Raw genomic sequence first — 19,381 nt, 5'->3', positions numbered from 1 at the left:
GCAGAGAGAAAGGAAAAAGTAATTCTTAGACATAAAATGAAAAAATAACATTTGGGACTTTTAATTGGTTGTTTTTCCTTTAAAAAGTCTTTAAAAATTTAAATGAAACCAGATAGCAGAAGAGAAGAAAATAAAATGAGCATACTTTTCCTTTACATTTTAAAGTTTGATTTTATTATGTTATGTTTCACCCACTATCTTCTTACCTTCATTTCTTGTAAATTCTGGCTAAAGACTTTGGAAGAAATATTTAATCCAACCTATCTTATGTTGACTTGTGCTTGGCAACTATCTCAATAACAGACACAACAACTGAGTTACTACATTCTTGCAAGGAGTTATGTGAACGGATGCTTGCTTTCTCAGTTGTCATAACTGGTTCACATTTCCAGTTGCCTGAATGTGACGTTAACATAATTAAATCTTAAATTAAATTATAAATGCTAAGGATTTTAATGGCATGGCATTTGCTGGAAGCATTGAATAACGAGAGGTAATGTAATAATTAAAGCAACCACATTGCATCGACATCTTTCCTATATAGAATGGCAGCTATTGACAACATTTCTATATAGAGTAGCTGTTTTCAACAACTTTTCTATATAGAATAGTTGTTATCGACAATTTTCTATATATAAGAAGTGTTAACGATAACTATACTATATAGAATAGTTGTTATCGACAACTGTTCTGCATAGAATAGTTGTTATCGACAACTGTTCTGCATAGAATAGTTGTTAATTGAAAACTTTTCTGCATAGAATAATTGTTATCGATAACTTTTCTACATAGAATAGTTGTTATCGGCAGCTATTCTATATAGAATAGTTGTTATCGTCAACTTTTTTATATAGAATAGTTGTTATCGTCAACTTTTCTATATAGAACAGTTGTTATCGACAACTTTTTTATAGAGAATAGTTGATATTGACACATTTTCTATGTAGAAGTGTTGTTATCTATAACTTATTATGTGGAATAGTCGTCATCGACAACTTTTCTATATAGAAAAGTTTTTATCGACAACTTTTCTACATAGAATAGTTGTTATCGACAAATTTTCTATGTAGAAGTGTTGTTATCAACAACTTTTCAATGTGGAATAGTTGTTATCGATAAATTTTCTACATAGAAAAGTTGTTATCGGCAGCTATTCTATATAGAATAGTAGTTATCGACATGTTTTCTATATAGAACAGTTGTTATCGTCAACTTTTCTATATCGAATAGTTGTTATCGTCAACTTTTCTATATAGAATAGTTGTTATCGTCAACTTTTCTATATAGAATAGTTGTTATCGACAAATTTCTGTATAGAATAGTTGTTATCGACAACTTTTCTATATAGAATAGTTTTTATCGGCAATTTTTCTATATAGAATAGTTTGTATCGAATATTTGTCTATATGGAATAGTTATTATCGACAACTTTTGTAAACGAAATAGTTGTTATTATCGACTTTTCTATGCAGAATAGTTGTTATCGACAACATATCTATATAGAATATTTGTTACTGATAACCTTTCTATATAGAATATTGTCACCTACAACATTTTTAAATATAATAGTTTTTATCGACATTTCTCTTTACAGAAATGTTATTGACAACTTTTCCATATATAAATATCTGTATAGAAATTTTGTTATCGACGACTTTTCTATATAGAAATGTTGTTATCGACAACTTTTCCATATCGACAACTTTTCTATATAGAATTGTTGTTATCGACAACTATTCTATATATTATATTTGTTATCGATAACTTTTCTATATAGAATAGTTGTGATCGACAACCTTTATATATAGAATATTTTCACCTACAATTTGTTATCGAAAAATTTTCTATATAAAAAATTGTTATCGAGGATTTTTTGAGAAAAATGTTGTTATCGATGTCTTTTCTCCGTAAAAAAGAACATTTCTATATATAATAGTTTTTATGGACATTTTTCTGTATAGAAATTTTGTTATCGACAACTTTTCTATATAGAAATGTTGTTATCGACAACTTTTCCATATAGGAATGTTGTTATCGACAACTTTTCTGTAAGAATTATTTGTAACAGATAACTTATCCATATACAGTAATTATTATCGACAACGTTTCTAAATATAATTGTCGTTTTTTGTCGATTTTTCTATAAAGAATTGTTGTTATCGAAAACTTTTCTATATAGCATTGTTGTTATCGACAACTTTCCTATATACAATATTTGTTATCGACAATTTTTCTATATATAATTATTGTTATCGACAAATTTTCTATAAAGAATTGTTGTTATCGACAACTTTTTTATATAGAATTATTGTTATCAACAACTTTTATACATAGAACAGTTGTTATAGAAAACTTTTGAATATATAATAAAGGAGTTATCGACATATTTTGTGTGTAAAATAGTTTTTATCGAAATCGTTTCTATATAGAATAGCTTTTATCGACAACTTTTCTATATAGAATAGTTTTTATCGACAACTTTTCTTTATAGAATGCTTGTTATCGACAACTTTTCTATTTAGAATAGTTGTAATCGACAACATTTACATATAGAATATTGCCACCTACAACCTTTCTATATATAATAGTTGTTATCGACAACTTTGCTATAGATAATATTTGTTATCGACAAATTTTCTACACGGAAAAGGTGTTATCGACAACTTTTCTTTTAAAGTATTTTTAATCGTTATATATTCTATATACAACAGTTGTTATCGACAACTTTTCTATATAGAATGGTTGTTATCGTCAGTGTTCCTGTATAGAATAATTGTTATCGCCAACTTCTGTATATAAATTAGCTGTTTTTGGTGATGTTCCTGTAAAGAAAATTTGTTATCGACAACTTTTCTATAGATAATATTTGTTATCGACAAATTTTCTATACGGAAATGGTGTTATCGACAACTTTTCTTATAAAGTATTTTTAATCGGCATATATTCTATATACAACAGTTGTTATCGACAACTTTTCTATATAGCATGGGTGTTATCGATAGAATAATTGTTATCGCCAACTTCTGTACATAAATTAGCTGTTTTTAGCGACGTTCCTGTAAAGAAAATTTGTTATCGAAAACTTTTCTATATAAAACAAGTAAAAAGTCGTTAAGTTCGGCCGGGCCGAACTTTTTATACCCTCCACCATAAAATAGTCTTAATTAAAATGGAATAATTAGGGTCCTTTTACAATTTTAGGTGGAACAACTTTTCGACAATGGACTCCTACTGCCTCCCACTATTGCTTAAATTACACTGTGAACACAAATGTTGGGACAAAGATAATTCCTTTTGGAGATGAAAGCCCTTGGTGTGTGTATATTAAAAACCCCGAAGGACAGATGCGCCGTGATTCGAACTTCCGCGTTATGGCGTGATGAAGTTTTTGCAAGAGACCCTGTAAGCCATCATGAATTAGCAATATATCTTTGTTTGTTGTTTTTGTAGAGCACTTAAGCAACAGTGAACAAAGATATAACGCTAATTCCTGATGGCCCACAGGGTCTCTAACAAAAATTTCATCACGCCATAACGCGGAAGTTCGACTCACGGCGGATCTGTCCTTCGGGGTTCATAATATACTCACCAAGGCCTTTCTTCCCCAAGAGGAATTTTCCGTGCCCCAGACTTTCACCTCCATTTTGTTGCACAGTGTTATCTAATCTAATCTAAAAAAATGTGTTCAGCTAGGTGAAAGGTACCACCTACGGGGCTATATCAAAGAGTCAACCTATCTTTAAATTTTTTGGCGGAAAAGTTTTATAGCTGCAGGGAAGTTCAAGAGTCAAATTGAGGGTAGTTTCATCAAAACAATGTAGACCCTCAAAAATGGACCCATGTTGACGAATTTTAGTGAAGAAATTTCGTGACCACTGAAAATTCCCGAAAATCGGGAGGTACAGTTATATGGGGGGATATACCCAAACATGGACCTATATTGACGATTATTTTTGAATAGACAAAATTGTACCTAAAATTCTCAAAATACCGATCATTACAGCTAGTTCGGTTAAAAATTGCAGCTAAAATTCTCAAAATACCGAAAATTGGGAGGTACCGTTATATGGGGGCTATACCAAAACATGAACCTATGTTGACGATGTTTGGTGGAGATATTTCATGACCACTGAGAACCTCAAATGTGAAATTGCAGATATTTCGGTTACAAATTGTGGTTAAAATTCTCAAAATACCGAAAACCGGGAGGTACCGTTATATGGGGGCTATACCAAAACATGGACCTATGTTGACGATGCTTGGTGGAGATGTTTCATGACCACTGAGAACCTCAAATGGCAAATTACAGCTAGTTCGGTTAAAAATTGTGGCTAAAATTTTCAAAATACCGAAAATCGGGAGGTACCGTTATATGGGGGCTATACCAAAACATGAACCTATGTTGACGATGTTTGGTGGAGATATGTCATGACCACTGAGAACCTCAAATGTCAAATTGCAGATATTTCGGTTACAAATTGTGGTTAAAATTCTCAAAATACCGAAAATCGGGAGGTACCGTTATATAGGGGCTATACCAAAACATGGACCTATGCTGACGATGATTGGTGGAGATGTTTCATGACCACTGAGAACCACAAATGGCAAATTACAGCTAGTTCGGTTAAAAATTGTAGCTAAAATTCTCAAAATACCGAAAATCGGGAGGTACCGTTATATGGGGACTATACCAAAACATGAACCTATGTTGACGATGTTTGGTGGAGATATGTCATGACCACTGAGAACCTCAAATGTCAAATTGCAGATATTTCGGTTACAAATTGTGGTTAAAATTCTCAAAATACCGAAAATCGGGAGGTACCGTTATATGGGGGCTATACCAAAACATGGACCTATGTTGACGATGCTTGGTGGAGATGTTTCATGACCACTGAGAACCTCAAATGGCAAATTACAGCTAGTTCGGTTAAAAACTGTGGCTAAAATTTTCAAAATACCGAAAATCGGGAGGTACCGTTATATGGGGGCTATACCAAAACATGAACCTATGTTGACGATGTTTGGTGGAGATATGTCATGACCACTGAGAACCTCAAATGTCAAATTGCAGATATTTCGGTTACAAATTGTGGTTAAAATTCTCAAAATACCGAAAATCGGGAGGTACCGTTATATGGGGACTATACCAAAACATGGACCTATGCCCATATCCTTTGGGATATAAGTTTGTTGATCACTATGAACCCTAAATCCCAAATTATAGCTAATTCGGTCTGCAAATGTGTCGAAGAACGTCAAAATACCTCAAATCCGGAGGTACTGTTATATGGGGGCTATACCAAAAAGTGGACCGATATAGCCCATCTTCGAACTTGACCTGCCTATGGAAAAAAGACCCTCGGTTGCAAAATTTCAGCACTCTATCTCAATTATTGCGGACGCTAGAGTGATTACAACAGACGGACAGACAGACGGACAGACGGACAGACGGACATGGCTAGATCGTCTTAGAATTTTATCCTGATCAAGAATATATATACTTTATAGGGTCGCAAATGATTAGTTCGATGTGTTACAAACAGAATGACAAACTTAATATACCCTCCATACTATGGTGGAGGGTATAAAAATTGTTATCGAGGATTTGTTGAGAAAAGTTTTGTTATCGATGCCTTTTTTCTCCGTAAAAAAGAATTTAGAAACTGTTATCGATTGCTTTTCGATACACAAAAGTGCGACAAATCGACAAATTTTTGATACAGAAAATCTGTTATCTGCAATATTTCGCTGTGTTACAAAAACTTTTCCTTATGAAAATGCTGTAGTCGACAGCTTCGCCATAGCACTGACTGTTATCGTTTTAATTAAAAGATGTATGTTATCGACAACGTTTCAAGGTAAAGCAAAACTTTTGAGTTCTTGTGGCACACCGCGTACGAAATCATTCAAATGGCAGTTAACTTCGCCACTTGGAAACTATGATGCAAACTTTATTAAAATACTGATTATTCAATTACAACAACTTTTACTCGCTTACTTGCTTTGGCCCTCATGCTTAGACAAGCATGATGCAAACTAAAATCTCCCATGAAGATGAGCTGAACTAGAGAATGGAATGCAGAGGAAGATGAATTTTCTAAAAGAAGAACAGAGCGAAAAAATCCACAGACACTGGGGAAAACAAGTGTTGGTAAGGCAGCAAGGAAAAATTCTAATATTACAACAGTATCATATCCCACAGATTCACTTGAACTTACTTCATCAATTAGTAATGTCGTGTTGCTAGCAAGTTTGGATGGGTTGGCTTGAGTGGTTTAAAAATCTTCTCTCTTTCTTTCTCTCTATCTTTCGTTTTGTGCGGTTAACGGGGTCGCATTTTCGTGTTTTAAGAACAAGAATATCTGTTGAACATGCCGAAGGATAAATTACTACGTGACTCTCAAACATAATTGCATTTCATAGCTCATAACTGCAAAGCATTAATGTGTAACATAGCTATCTTGTGGTTGGGAAGAAGTTAAGTGTAACGAAAGTTTAATTTACAAATCTCCTAGGTGGTAAATAAAAAAACTTAGAACACAGCTGGTTGTGAAGAAGAAGAAGAACGTCAATCTGTATAGTTAAGTTTTACTTGTGCTATTGACATTTTAAGCGCTTAGATCCTTATCTCCACCATTTGCGGTGAATGCACATTGAAGGAGACAATTAAGGGTGTAGTTGTCTTCTCAATCAGTTATCGATTTTATGGCATTAATTTACCCATTCCATAAATCCAATTTACCACCCCCTAAAATTTTCTGCCTCAACATGAGCGTTTATTAACCTGATAACCGTCACTTGTCAATTGCTTTAAGCTAAACTGTTATGGTAAACATGTTAGAGATACGAATTTACCTCTTTTGAATGAGGTGGTATCGTATACATACATGTGAGTAGTGTTGTGTAGATGATTTACCATTCTGTCATGACAACCAATCGATTGTGATGGGGGCGTCTACCAAACTCATAAATGGGTCAAAGTATTGATTTTTAATATGAATGATGAACTGCAAGTGACGTTAAACTTATTATCAGTAACTTTACTGTTTAAAAAACTTGTTATCGCCGACTTTTCTATAGAGAACTTGTTATCAACAGGATTTTATAATGAATAGTTGTTATCGACTACCTTTTTATATATAATAAATGTCATAAATTCCTTTCTTACATAAAATAAAATAAATTTTCTATATGGAACAACTGCTATCGAAAAATTTTCTTTTTAGACAACTTTTTATATAAAATAATTGTTATCGTCAAAATTTATATATAAAACTGTTGTTATCGAATTTGTTTTATATAAAATGGTTGTTATCCACAATTTTTATATAGATTGGTAGTTATCGGTAGTTATTGTATAAAGAATAGTTGTTATCGACAACCATTCTTTATAAAATAGTTGTTATTGACAGCTTTTCTATATATAATAGTTGCTATTGACAACTTTTCTATATAGAATAATTCTTATCGACAAAATTTCTATATCGAATAATTGTTATCGCCAACTTTTCTAGGTAGAAATGTTGTTATCGACAACTTTTGCATATAGAAATGATTGACGTTTCTATATGGAAATGTTGTTATCAAAAACGATTCTATATAGAAATGTTGTTATCGACATATTTTCGATATAGAATACTTGCTATCAACTTTTCTATATAGAATAGTTATCTACGACTTTTCTAAAGAGAATATTTGTTAACGACAACCTTTATATAGAATAGGTGTGAATTCTATGTAGCTTTTCTATGTAGAACAGTGATTATCGTCAACTTTTCTTTGTAGAATAGTTCTTATCGATAACTTTTCTATATGAAATAGTTGTTATCGACAACTTTTATGTATGGAATTGTTGCTATCGACAACTTTTCTATATGGAATAGTTGTTATCGACAACTTTTCTATATGGAATAGTTGTTATCGACAACTTTTCTGTATGGAATAGTTGTTATCGACAACTTTTCTACATAGAATAGTTTTTATCGACAACTTTTCTATATAAAATAGTTTTTATTGACAACTTGTCTTTATACAATAGTTATTATCGACAACTTTTCTATATAGAATAGTTGTTATCGACAACTTTTCTATATCCAATAGTTGTATCGACAAATTTTACATATAAGAATAGTTATTATCGACCATTTTTCTATATAGAACACTTGTTATCGACAACTTTTCTATACAGAATAATTGTTATCGGCAACTTAACAATATAGAATAGTTGTTATATAAAACATTTCTATATGGAATGATTGTTATCGAAAACTTTTTTTATATAGAATGGTTGTTATCGACAAACATTCTGTATAGAATAGATGTTATCGAGAACTTTTCTATATAAAATAGTTTTTAGCGACAACTTTTTAATAGAGTACTTTTTATCAACATCTTTTCTATATAGAATAGTTATTATCGACTTTTCTATACAGAATATCAAGAGTTTTTCTATATAGAATATTTTTTTCGACCATTTTGCCATATAGAATAGTGGTTATCGAGAACTTTTCTATATAAAATAGTTATTAATAGTTATTATAAGTACACAATAATTGTTATCGAAAACTTATAAATATAGAATAGCTGTTATCGACAACAATTCAATACAGAATAGTTGTTAAAGACAATTTTGTCATATGGAATAGTCGCTATCGACAACTTTTCTACTTGGAATACTTGCTATCGACAACTTTTCTTTATAAAACATTTGCTATCTACAAATTTTGTACATAGAATAGTTGTTATCGGTCATTTCTCTATATCGACTGGTTGTTATCGAAAATTTTTTCTATATCAAATAGTTGTTATCGACAAATTTTACATAATGAATAAATTTTATCGACATATTTTCTATATAGAATAGTTGTTATCGACATATTTTCTATATAGAATATTTGTTATCGACAACTTATCAATATTGAATAGCTGCTATTGACAACATTCCTATATTGAATAGTTGTTATCGACAAATTTTCTATAAAGAATAGTCGCTATCGACAACATAGAATAGTTGCTATCGATAAATTGTTGTATATAGAAAATTTGTTATTGACAAAGAGAAAAAGAATAGTTGTTATCGACAATTTTTCTATATCGAATGGTAGTTATCGACATTTTTTCTATATGGAATATTTGTTATCGAAAATTGTTCTACATAGAATAACTTTTATCGAAAAAATTTCCATATAAAATAATTTTATCGACATATTTTCTATGTAGAATAGATATTATCGAAAAATGTTCTATATAGAATAGTTGTTATCGGCAACTTTTCCATATAGAAGTGTTGTTATTGACAATGTGTTATTGAGATAAATCGATAAATTTCTGTATATAGAAAATTTTTTATTGACAAAGAGAAAAAGAATAGTTGTTATCGACAATTTTTCTATATCGAATGGTAGTTATCGACATTTTTTCTATATGGAATATTTGTTATCGAAAATTGTTCTACATAGAATAACTTTTATCGACAAATTTTACATATAAAATAATTTTATCGACATATTTTCTATGTAGAATAGATATTATCGAAAAATGTTCTATATAGAATAGTTGTTATCGGCAACTTTTCCATATAGAAGTGTTGTTATTGACAATGTGTTATTGAGATAAATCGATAAATTTCTGTATATAGAAAATTTTTTATTGACAAAGAGAAAAAGAATAGTTGTTATCGACAATTTTTCTATATCGAATGGTAGTTATCGACATTTTTTCTATATGGAATATTTGTTATCGAAAATTGTTCTACATAGAATAACTTTTATCGACAAATTTTCCATATAAAATAATTTTATCGACATATTTTCTATATAGAATAGTTGTTATCGACAACTTTTCTATATAGAATAGTTGTTATCGACAACTTTTCTATATAGAATAGTTGTTATCGACAACTTTTCTATATAGAATAGTTGTTATCGACAACTTTTCTATATAGAATAGTTGTTATCGACAATATTTCTATATAGAAGTGTTGTTATCGAGAGTAGTTGTTATATACAACTTTTCTATATAGAATAGCTGTTATCGATAACCATTGTATATAAAAATGTTGTTATCGATAATCATTGTATATAGAAATGTTGTTATCGACATTTTTTTATATAGAAATGTTACTATCGATCATTTTTCTTCGTAGAATATCTGTTATCGGAACCTTTTTAATATGGAATATTTGTTATCGATAACTCTTCTATATAGAATAATTTTTGTCGACATCTTTTCGATGTAGAATAGTTGTTATAGACAGATTTTCCATATAAAATAGTTATTATCGACATAGAATATTTGTTATCGACAACTTATCAATATTTTGTAGCTGCTATTGACAACATTTCTATAAAGAATAGTTGTTATCGACAAATTTTCTATAATGAATAGACGCTATCGACAGCATAGAATAGTTGCTATCGATAAATTTTTGTATATAGAAAATTTGTTATTGACAAAGAGAAAAAGAATAGTTATTACCGACAATTTTTCTATATCGAACGGTAGTTATCGACATTTTTTCTATATGGAATATTTGTTATCGAAAATTGTTCTATATAAAATAACTTTTATCGACAAATTTTCCATATAAAATAATTTTATCGACATATTTTCTATATAAAATAGATATTATCGAAAAATGTTCTATATAGAATAGTTGTTATCGGCAACTTTTCCATATAGAAGTGTTGTTATTGACAATATTTCTATATAGAAGTGTTGTTATTGACAACATTTCTATATAGAAGTGTTGTTATCGAGAACTTTTCTCTATAGAAATTTTATTATTGACAACTTTTTTTGTATAGAAATGCTGTTATCGACAAATTTTCTTAAAGAATAGTTGTTATCTAAAAGTTTTCTATATAGAAATATTGTTATCGACATCTTTTGTATATAGAATAGTTGTTATCGATATAATATCTGTATAGAATAGTTGTTACTGACAACTTTCCATTATAAAATACAAGTTACCGTTAACTTTTCTATATAGAAATGTTGTTATCGACAACTTTTATATATAAAATTGTTGTTATCGACAAGGTAGTGGTGTCACACCAGCTGTTCGAATATAAAAAGTCTAATCCCTTTATGAAAAAATTATTTGTCTAGTAATTCCCCGCAACAACATAAAGACATTTATAACATAACATATTCAAAATTTTAATATACCTTGGTAATTGTGCCATGATAGAAATGTGTTATTGATCAACTTTTTCAATCATCAACTATTTTGTGGTTATCGATAACTTTTCTATATAGAACTGTTGTTATCGATAATTTTTCTATATAGAACTGTTACTAAAATCAAGCTTTTTGTATAAAATAATTGTTATCGATAAATTTTCTTTACACACTTACTGTTATCTGTAGCTTATCTATTTCGAAAAGTTGTTATCCACAACTTCTATAGAGATATTTTCATCGACAACTGTTTTTATGTAAAACCAATCTTTGTTTTCACTTTTGTATGTATAGTCTATTGCAAAAGTTCATAAAGCAAATAACTTTGCATATGAATCATAACTAATTTTCTTTGTGTGTGAATGAATGACTACTCTGTGCGTAATGTATACGCGTGAATGCGTATACATTAGATCTGTACGATAACCTAAAAATTTGTACAAATTCGTAAAAAATTTTACTGAATGTTGTTCGATAACAAAATTGTCCAGGAAAAGAGAGCGAGTTGAGAGAGATTTTTTTGACAATTCTTCCAATGAGAACTTGTGAATTTTTGCTGGGAAAATTTGTTCCGTAAAAATGTTTAACTTTTGCCAGCTGATTTTTAATCAGCTGTTCAATGTAAACAACTAGAAATGTTAACATTTTTGACTAAGCGAAATTCATTCACAATTTCACATTCTTTTAGATTCTAAAGCGTTGTGAATAGGATTATTGCTTTAAATAAGTAAAATACTATTTTAAAATTTATGTTTTTGTTCCATTTGGTTTAAACTATAAAAAGAAACAAAATCAATTGCTCTGTTCCAGAATCTGCAAGAAGCTACTACTTTTTACTACGATAATATTTTTTCCTTTATGTTATCGAAAAAATAGTAAAATATAGTAGATTCTTGCAGTACTGGAACAGACCAAATGTTTCATACATTTTCGAAAACAGCTGACTTTCTTGCAAGTTCTCACAAAATGTTGTTCGATAACTTTCTGCAATTTTTCTTGCTTGAGAGAGTAAAATTCACTGAGAGAAGTTACTGGAACTTGCTGAGTAATTATTGCTGGGAAAGTTATCGTACAGACCTATTAAGAGAATAGTTTATAATTTTTCACAACAGAATGATATGAATAGTGAAGAGTTGTATTTGATAGTTTTTATTGCCACTACTACTACCACCACCATGGATGTGCATGCACACTTGTCTAGTTGCAAAGTAGTAGCAACAAATTGAAATAACACGAAGTTCATTGAAAAAGCAACGCATTTCCTGTGGATATAAAGTGAGTGATACATTGCATACATGCATACATTATATTACATATGTACATACAAGTGTATCTATGTACTTTTTAGTTGTGTTACCGCTGTATGTTTTCAATGATTGGTGTTTCTTATGGTTGCCTTTGTAGCTTACATACATATCCTACCGCTTGTTTGTTTGTCTAAAGTTTATCTTTATAAAGTGGTTGCTTTGTTATTGTTTTTTTATTTTGTTTATATTGTTGTTTTATTAAGTCAATAGATGAAGTGTAAAAGTGGCAACACATAGAAGAGAATAGCAACAATTACAGCAGTGATTTCATCAACTAACAGCCAACCACCAAACAATTCGGTATGGGGGAAAACAGACAGCAATTTAACAGTACAAACAACGAGGAATAATATTGTTTGAATTACACAAATTCTTGAAAATATACAAATGCTTAAAGAGCTATGTTCTTTTCCGAATGTATTTAATTAAATTAAAGTTTTTTCGACAACTTTTATATGAGGAAAATTTGATATCGACAACTTTCCTATAAATAAAACTTGCATTTTAAATCTATAGAGAACAATTATCGACCAAATTGTCATAGTTAGATATATAAATGACTATTTTATTATCCCTATTAACATCCTTTGGTATTTCTTCTTTTTTATTAATATTGACACACATTAATAGACAATGATAATATAAATCACTTAACTGGTTTATTTGCAATTCAAAGTACTCAAAGCTCCTTGTCGTCAGTGTGTAAAGGCATATATTGGAAATAAAGCAAGACCTATTACTTATCAAAGCCATTTATTACTATAATCAATGACTGCTTGAAGACAATAATGTCGCTCAAAGGTTTTATTATGAAATATATCTGAGGTCTTTGATTCGATTCTGTTTGACTACTACCCCTCATTGATTTATGTTTAATACAAAAACACAGAAGCAATGTTCACAACAAATACATAAATATTAGAAGAGCTAGTTGGTGGTTTTCTAGGCTTTCACTTTAACCTTAAGTGGTTATCTGACAGTTTATTACGGCCTATATTCATTAAACTACAACAAAAAGCATTACTCTGATTACCAGTAATTCTGGCAAAAAAAAATATTCACATTCACAAGAGGAGAAGAAATTTATACAAGTATTTGCATGTAAAGGAGGAGGCAAATAAAAAAATTTTTGATGCTGCCACAACATTCAACTCTTAACCTGATAAAAAAGCAAATAATCATTTACACCCCCATAACTTTAGTAGAAAATTGGAAAACTGAGTAAATGGGGAAAAAAATAACACACATTGATGTTGTTTTTATATATAGTTCAGAAAATAAGTTGTATAGCGTGATTTCCATAACTCCCACTTTTATGTGCCCTTTTCATCACTCTTTGTTATTATTTGCAATATAATTTTCCTACAAATAAATGTTGTTTTCATTCATTCCATTTACCATTCAATGAAAAACAACAAACATAATGTTCCCAGTCTCTTAAGAGAATTATGTCAAGATTTCTGTGTTATACAACAGTAAGCAATGTTTGTGATCTAGTGGAACAAAACAAACAAAGCAATAATTTATAGAACAGTTGAAATTTTTTCTCAAGAGTAATGAAAATAATTACTAATTTAGCGGAGCGGACGAAAGAGGAATCACATCAATGGTAATCAAGAGGCTTCTTCTCACAATATTTACAGGATTGCTGGAAAACGAAAATAAATTGTAGTAAAACAAAAACTCAGTTTAGACTATACACTTATACGATGGTTAAGTGCATTATCTCGATTTATTTGACATATATTTTATGAAAATGACAACCTAAATCTACCTAAACGGGGTAGAAGGGAAGAAGACTTCGGCTTTCCTTTTCCAATTGCATCATTGGTCATTAAGCTCGATTCCAATGAGAAATTAATTAAAAATTAATACCTTTGGCTTTCCTTTTTCACTTGCATCATTGGTCAGTAGTGCGATTCTCTAACTCATTTTTTCAGTTACCGATAAATATCGGTAAAATTAAAACGCAAAATTATGAATGACAAGTTAAAATACAATTGGCAACACAGTTGCTATCGGTAGAAATTTACTACTTTCTGCTGGTCGCTGACTTAACGAAAAATATCGTTAATTTCCGAATTTATAAGCATTGCAATTTTACAGATTTTTGTCGGTAACTCAAAAAATGTGTTAGAGAATCCCACTACAGGTCATTAAGCTCGATTCCATCGAGAAATTAATTAAAAATTAATATTAAAAATGATTTTCGCCCTAAAAGGCAAAATTTTCAGAGAAGATATAATGGTTTTCTTTAATCTGGGTACACATTGTCAGTTTTGAATGACAGCTTTGTTGTTGCTTGCTAGTGTGGCCGTTCATTTTCATCATTCACCATGCAACCACAAAATGTTTTGTGGTTGCTGGACGGTTTGACAGTTATCGATAATTGCGAAATATCGACATTCAAAACTGACAATGTGTACTGCACTTTAGAGAGAAGTATTTATAACATATGTATTTTTTGAGAAATCTACCATTTATCGATAACAATTATTCTATTTAGAAAAGTTGTCGATAACAACTATTGTATGTAGAAAATAGTCAGAATAGTTAGCGAAAACAACTTTACTATATTGAAAATTTATCGATAACAACTTTACTATATAGAAATGTGGTCGATAACAACTATTCTATAAAGAAACGTTATATATGGAAAGTTTGTCGATAACTACTATTAAATATAGAAAAGTTTCTAAGAACTACACAAAATAGTAAAGTTGTCGATAACAACAATTCTAAATAGTACAGCGGTCGATAACGACTATTCCATACAGAAAAGTTGTAGATAACGACTTTTCTATATAGAAAAACGAATATTCTATACAGAAAAGAATAAAAAGAAAAAAGTTGTAGATAAAGACTTTTCTATATAGAAAATTTTTCGATAACGACTTTTCTATATCGAAAATTTGTCGATAACGACTTTTCTATATAGAAAATTTGTCGATAACGACTTTTCTATATAGAAAAACGAATATTCTACATAGAAAAGCTGTCGATAACAACTATTCTATATAGAAAAGTTGTCGATAACAACTATTCTATAAAGAAATTTGTCGATAACAAATATTCTATAAAGAAAAGATGTCGATAACAACTATTCTATATAGAAAAGTTGTCGATAATAACTTTTCTATATAAAAAATGTAGATAACGACTTTTCTATATAGAAAATTTGTCGATAACGACTTTTCTATATAGAAAAACGAATATTCTATATAGAAAAGTTGTCGATAACAACTATTCTATATAGAAAAGTTGTCGATAACAACTATTCTATATAGAAAAGTTGTCGATAACAACTAATCTATAAAGAAAATTTGTCGATAACAACTATTCTATAAAGAAAAGGTGTCGATAACAACTTTTCTATATAAAAAAAGTTGTAGATAACGACTTTTCTATATAGAAAAACGAATATTCTATATAGAAAAGCTGTCGATAAAACCTATTCTATATAGACAAATTGTCGATAAAAAATATTCTACCCGTAACAACTATAATATATCAAAAAATTGTCGATAACAACTATTCAATATGCAACAGAAAAATATAGATAGAAAAGTTATAAGCAACTATTATGTATAGAAAGGTTATCTATAGCAACTATTCTAAATAAAATAGTTGTTATCAACGATAAAAACTATTTCTATTTAGAAAATTTGTCGATAACAACCACTCTATAAAAAAAGATACCGATAACAACTATTCTATACAAAAAAATGCAGATAATGACTATTCTCATGAGAAAATTTCCCGATATTAAAGTTTTCATACAGAAAAATTGTCGATAACAACTTTTCTAAATGGAAAAGTTATCGACAACAACTAAATAGATTTGTAGTCGATAATAAAAACTTTTCTATATAGAAAAGTTGTCGATAACAACTTTCCTATATACAAAAAGTTGTAGATAACGACTTTTCTATATAGAAAATTTGACGATAACGACTTTTCTATATAGAAAATTTGTTGATAACGACTTTTCTATATCGAAAAACGAATATTCTATATAAAAAAGTTGTCGATAACAACTATTCTATATAGAAAAGTTGTCGATAACAACTATTCTATATAGAAAAGTTGTCGATAACAACTATTCTATATAGAAAAGTTGTCGATAACAACTATTCTATATAGAAAAGTTGTCGATAACAACTATTCTATATAGAAAAGTTGTCGATAACAACTATGCTATATAGAAAAGTTGTCGATAACAACTATTCTATATAGAAAAGTTGTCGATAACAACTAATCTATAAAGAAAATTTGTCGATAACAACTATTCTATAAAGAAAAATTTCCGATAACAACTATTCAATATGCAACAGAAAAATATAGATAGAAAAGTTATAAGCAACTATTATGTATAGAAAGGTTATCTATAGCAACTATTCTAAATAAAATAGTTGTTATCAACGATAAAAACTATTTCTATTTAGAAAATTTGTCGATAACAACCACTCTATAAAAAAAGATACCGATAACAACTATTCTATATAAAAAATGCATTCTATTCTATATAGAAAAGTTGTCGATATGTATGTAACAAAAATGTCGCTAACAACTACTCTATGTAAAAATGGAAGCTATAACAACTAGTCCATATAGAAAAGTTTTCGATAACAACTCTTCAGTATAGAAAAGTTGTCGATAACAACTATTCAATATAGAAAATTTGTCGATAACATCTACTCTATATAGAAAGGTTGTCGATAACAACTATTCTATATAGAAAAGGTGCGGATATAACTATTCTTCATAGAAATGTTGTCGATAACACCTATTCTACATAAAAAATATTCTTCACAGAACAGTTGTCGATAACAACTATTACATATATAGAGAAAAATAAAGAAAAATTGTCGATAACAACTATTGTACATAAAAAAGTTGTCGATAACGACTATTGTACATAGAAAAGTTGTCGATATCAACTTTTCTAAATAGGAAACTTGTCGATTACAAATATTCTATACAGAACAGTTGTCGATAACAAATATTCTATATAGAAAAGTTGTCGATAACAATGATTCTATATAGAACACTTATCGATAACAATTAGTCTGAATAGAAGCGTCATTGACAACAACGAAATAGAGTTGCAGTCGATAACAACTATTCTATATAGAAAACTTGTCGATAACAACGATTCTATATAGGAAACTTGTCGAAAACAATAATTCCTTATATCAATGTTTTCGATAACAACTATACTTTATAGCAACATTCTCAAAATTAACAACTCTATATAGAAAAGTTTTCGACAACAACTATTTTATATAGAAAAATTACCGATATCAATTTTTCTATACAGAAAAGTTGTCGATAACAACTATTCTAAATAGAAAAGTCACAAGATAACAACTATTCTATATAGAAAAGTTGTCGACAATAGCTGCTCTATGTAGACAAGTTGTCGATAAAAATTATTCTACATAGAAAAGTTGTCGTTAACAACTATTCTGTATAGAAATGTTGTCGATAACAACTATTATATAGAAAAGTTGTCGATAACAACTATTCTATATAGAAATATACTATGTAGAAATTCTGTCTATAACAACTATTCTATATAGAAAAGTTGTCGATAACAACTACTCAATATATACAAGTTATCGATAACAACGATTCTGTATAGAAAAGGTGCCGATAACAACAATTCTTCATAAAAAAGTTGTCGATAACAATTAATCTAAATAGAAAAGTTGACGATAACAAATATTCTATACAGAACAGTTGTCAATAACAACTATTCTAAATAGGAAAGTTGTCGATTACAAATATTATCTACAGAACAGTTGTCGATAACAACTATTATGTAGAAAATTTTTTCGTTAAAAACTGTTGTATATAGAAAAGTTGCCGATAACTATTCTACAATGTAGAAATGTTGTCGATAACAACTACTATGTAGAAAAGTTGTCGATTACACCTATTCCATATAGAAATATTGTCTATAACAACTATTTCATACAGAAAAATTATCGATAACATCTCTTATATATTAAAAGTTGTTGTTAAAAACAATTCTATAGAGAAAAGTAGTCTGTAACAACAATTTTATACAGAACATCCATTCTTTATAGAAAAGTTGTCACTATCAACAATTCCATATAGAAAATTTGTCGGTATAATAGCTGTTATAAAGAGAAAAATTACCGATATCAACTGTTCTACGAGTATAGAGTTGAACAACAGAGAAAAGATGTCGATAGCAACTATTCTATATATAAAAGTTGTCGGTAACAAATATTCTATATGGGAAGGTTTTGATATATTGTCTATATCAATGGCAACTATCCATACCGAAAAGTTGTCGATAGCAATTATTCTATTTAAAAATTTTTCGATAACAACTTTTCTATGTAAAAAAATTATCTATAACAAAACGTCTATACAGAAAAGAACAGAATAAAACTTTTTATACATTTTCGTAAAGAAAAATTATCCGCAACTACTTTTTATTATAGAAAACTCTTCGACAACAGGTTTTCTATATAGAAATATAATCGATAACTAATTCTCTATATAGACAAATCAGCGATAACAAATCATCAATAACATGTTTTCTATATATAAATGCGATTGATAACAACTTTCCTATATAGATCGTTAATAACTTTTATATTTATATTTTTTGTATTTCTAATTTTCATTATGTAAAAGTCTTTGATGCGTTCTTACTCATCTATCGTGCCTGTATCTCAAACACAATTATGCAAATTACATTTAATTTACATATTCTAGAGATAACACCTACTTAAAAGTAAGGCAAATGTTGTGCATTCTTTATCACAACAAACAATCCGTGTCGAAGGTGTAAATTCTCTGTATTATTAATTTGGTTTCATTACGAATATTGACAGAGATTGCATTAAGATTAA

At 29.2% G+C, this 19,381-nt stretch overlaps 2 protein-coding genes across 3 annotated transcripts in view; one reads left to right on the top strand and one right to left on the bottom strand.

Annotated features, from left to right (window-relative positions):
• The window catches only part of LOC141396601 (actin-histidine N-methyltransferase-like), a 68,672-nt gene that overhangs the window by 7,723 nt on the left and 41,568 nt on the right, over positions 1-19,381 (bottom strand). The gene's annotated exons all lie outside the window — the stretch shown is intronic.
• The window catches only part of LOC141396600 (uncharacterized), a 428,433-nt gene that overhangs the window by 382,589 nt on the left and 26,463 nt on the right, over positions 1-19,381 (top strand). Inside the window, exon 1 of one of the 2 annotated variants that reach the window (XM_073972177.1) lies at positions 6,036-6,154. The exons of the other annotated variant lie outside the window; for it this stretch is intronic. Within the exon in view, the coding sequence (XP_073828278.1) occupies positions 6,080-6,154 (75 nt within the window). The 5' untranslated portion in view covers positions 6,036-6,079. Of the gene's footprint in view, positions 1-6,035; positions 6,155-19,381 lie in introns of those variants that run through there. 2 annotated transcript variants of the gene reach the window in all.

The sequence above is a fragment of the Musca autumnalis genome, unplaced genomic scaffold, assembly GCF_047663935.1.
Source record: "Musca autumnalis isolate F117 unplaced genomic scaffold, ASM4766393v1 scaffold_3, whole genome shotgun sequence".
In the NCBI taxonomy this organism is placed as follows: domain Eukaryota; kingdom Metazoa; phylum Arthropoda; class Insecta; order Diptera; family Muscidae; genus Musca; species Musca autumnalis.
This window is presented reverse-complemented; position numbering and strand designations above follow the sequence as displayed.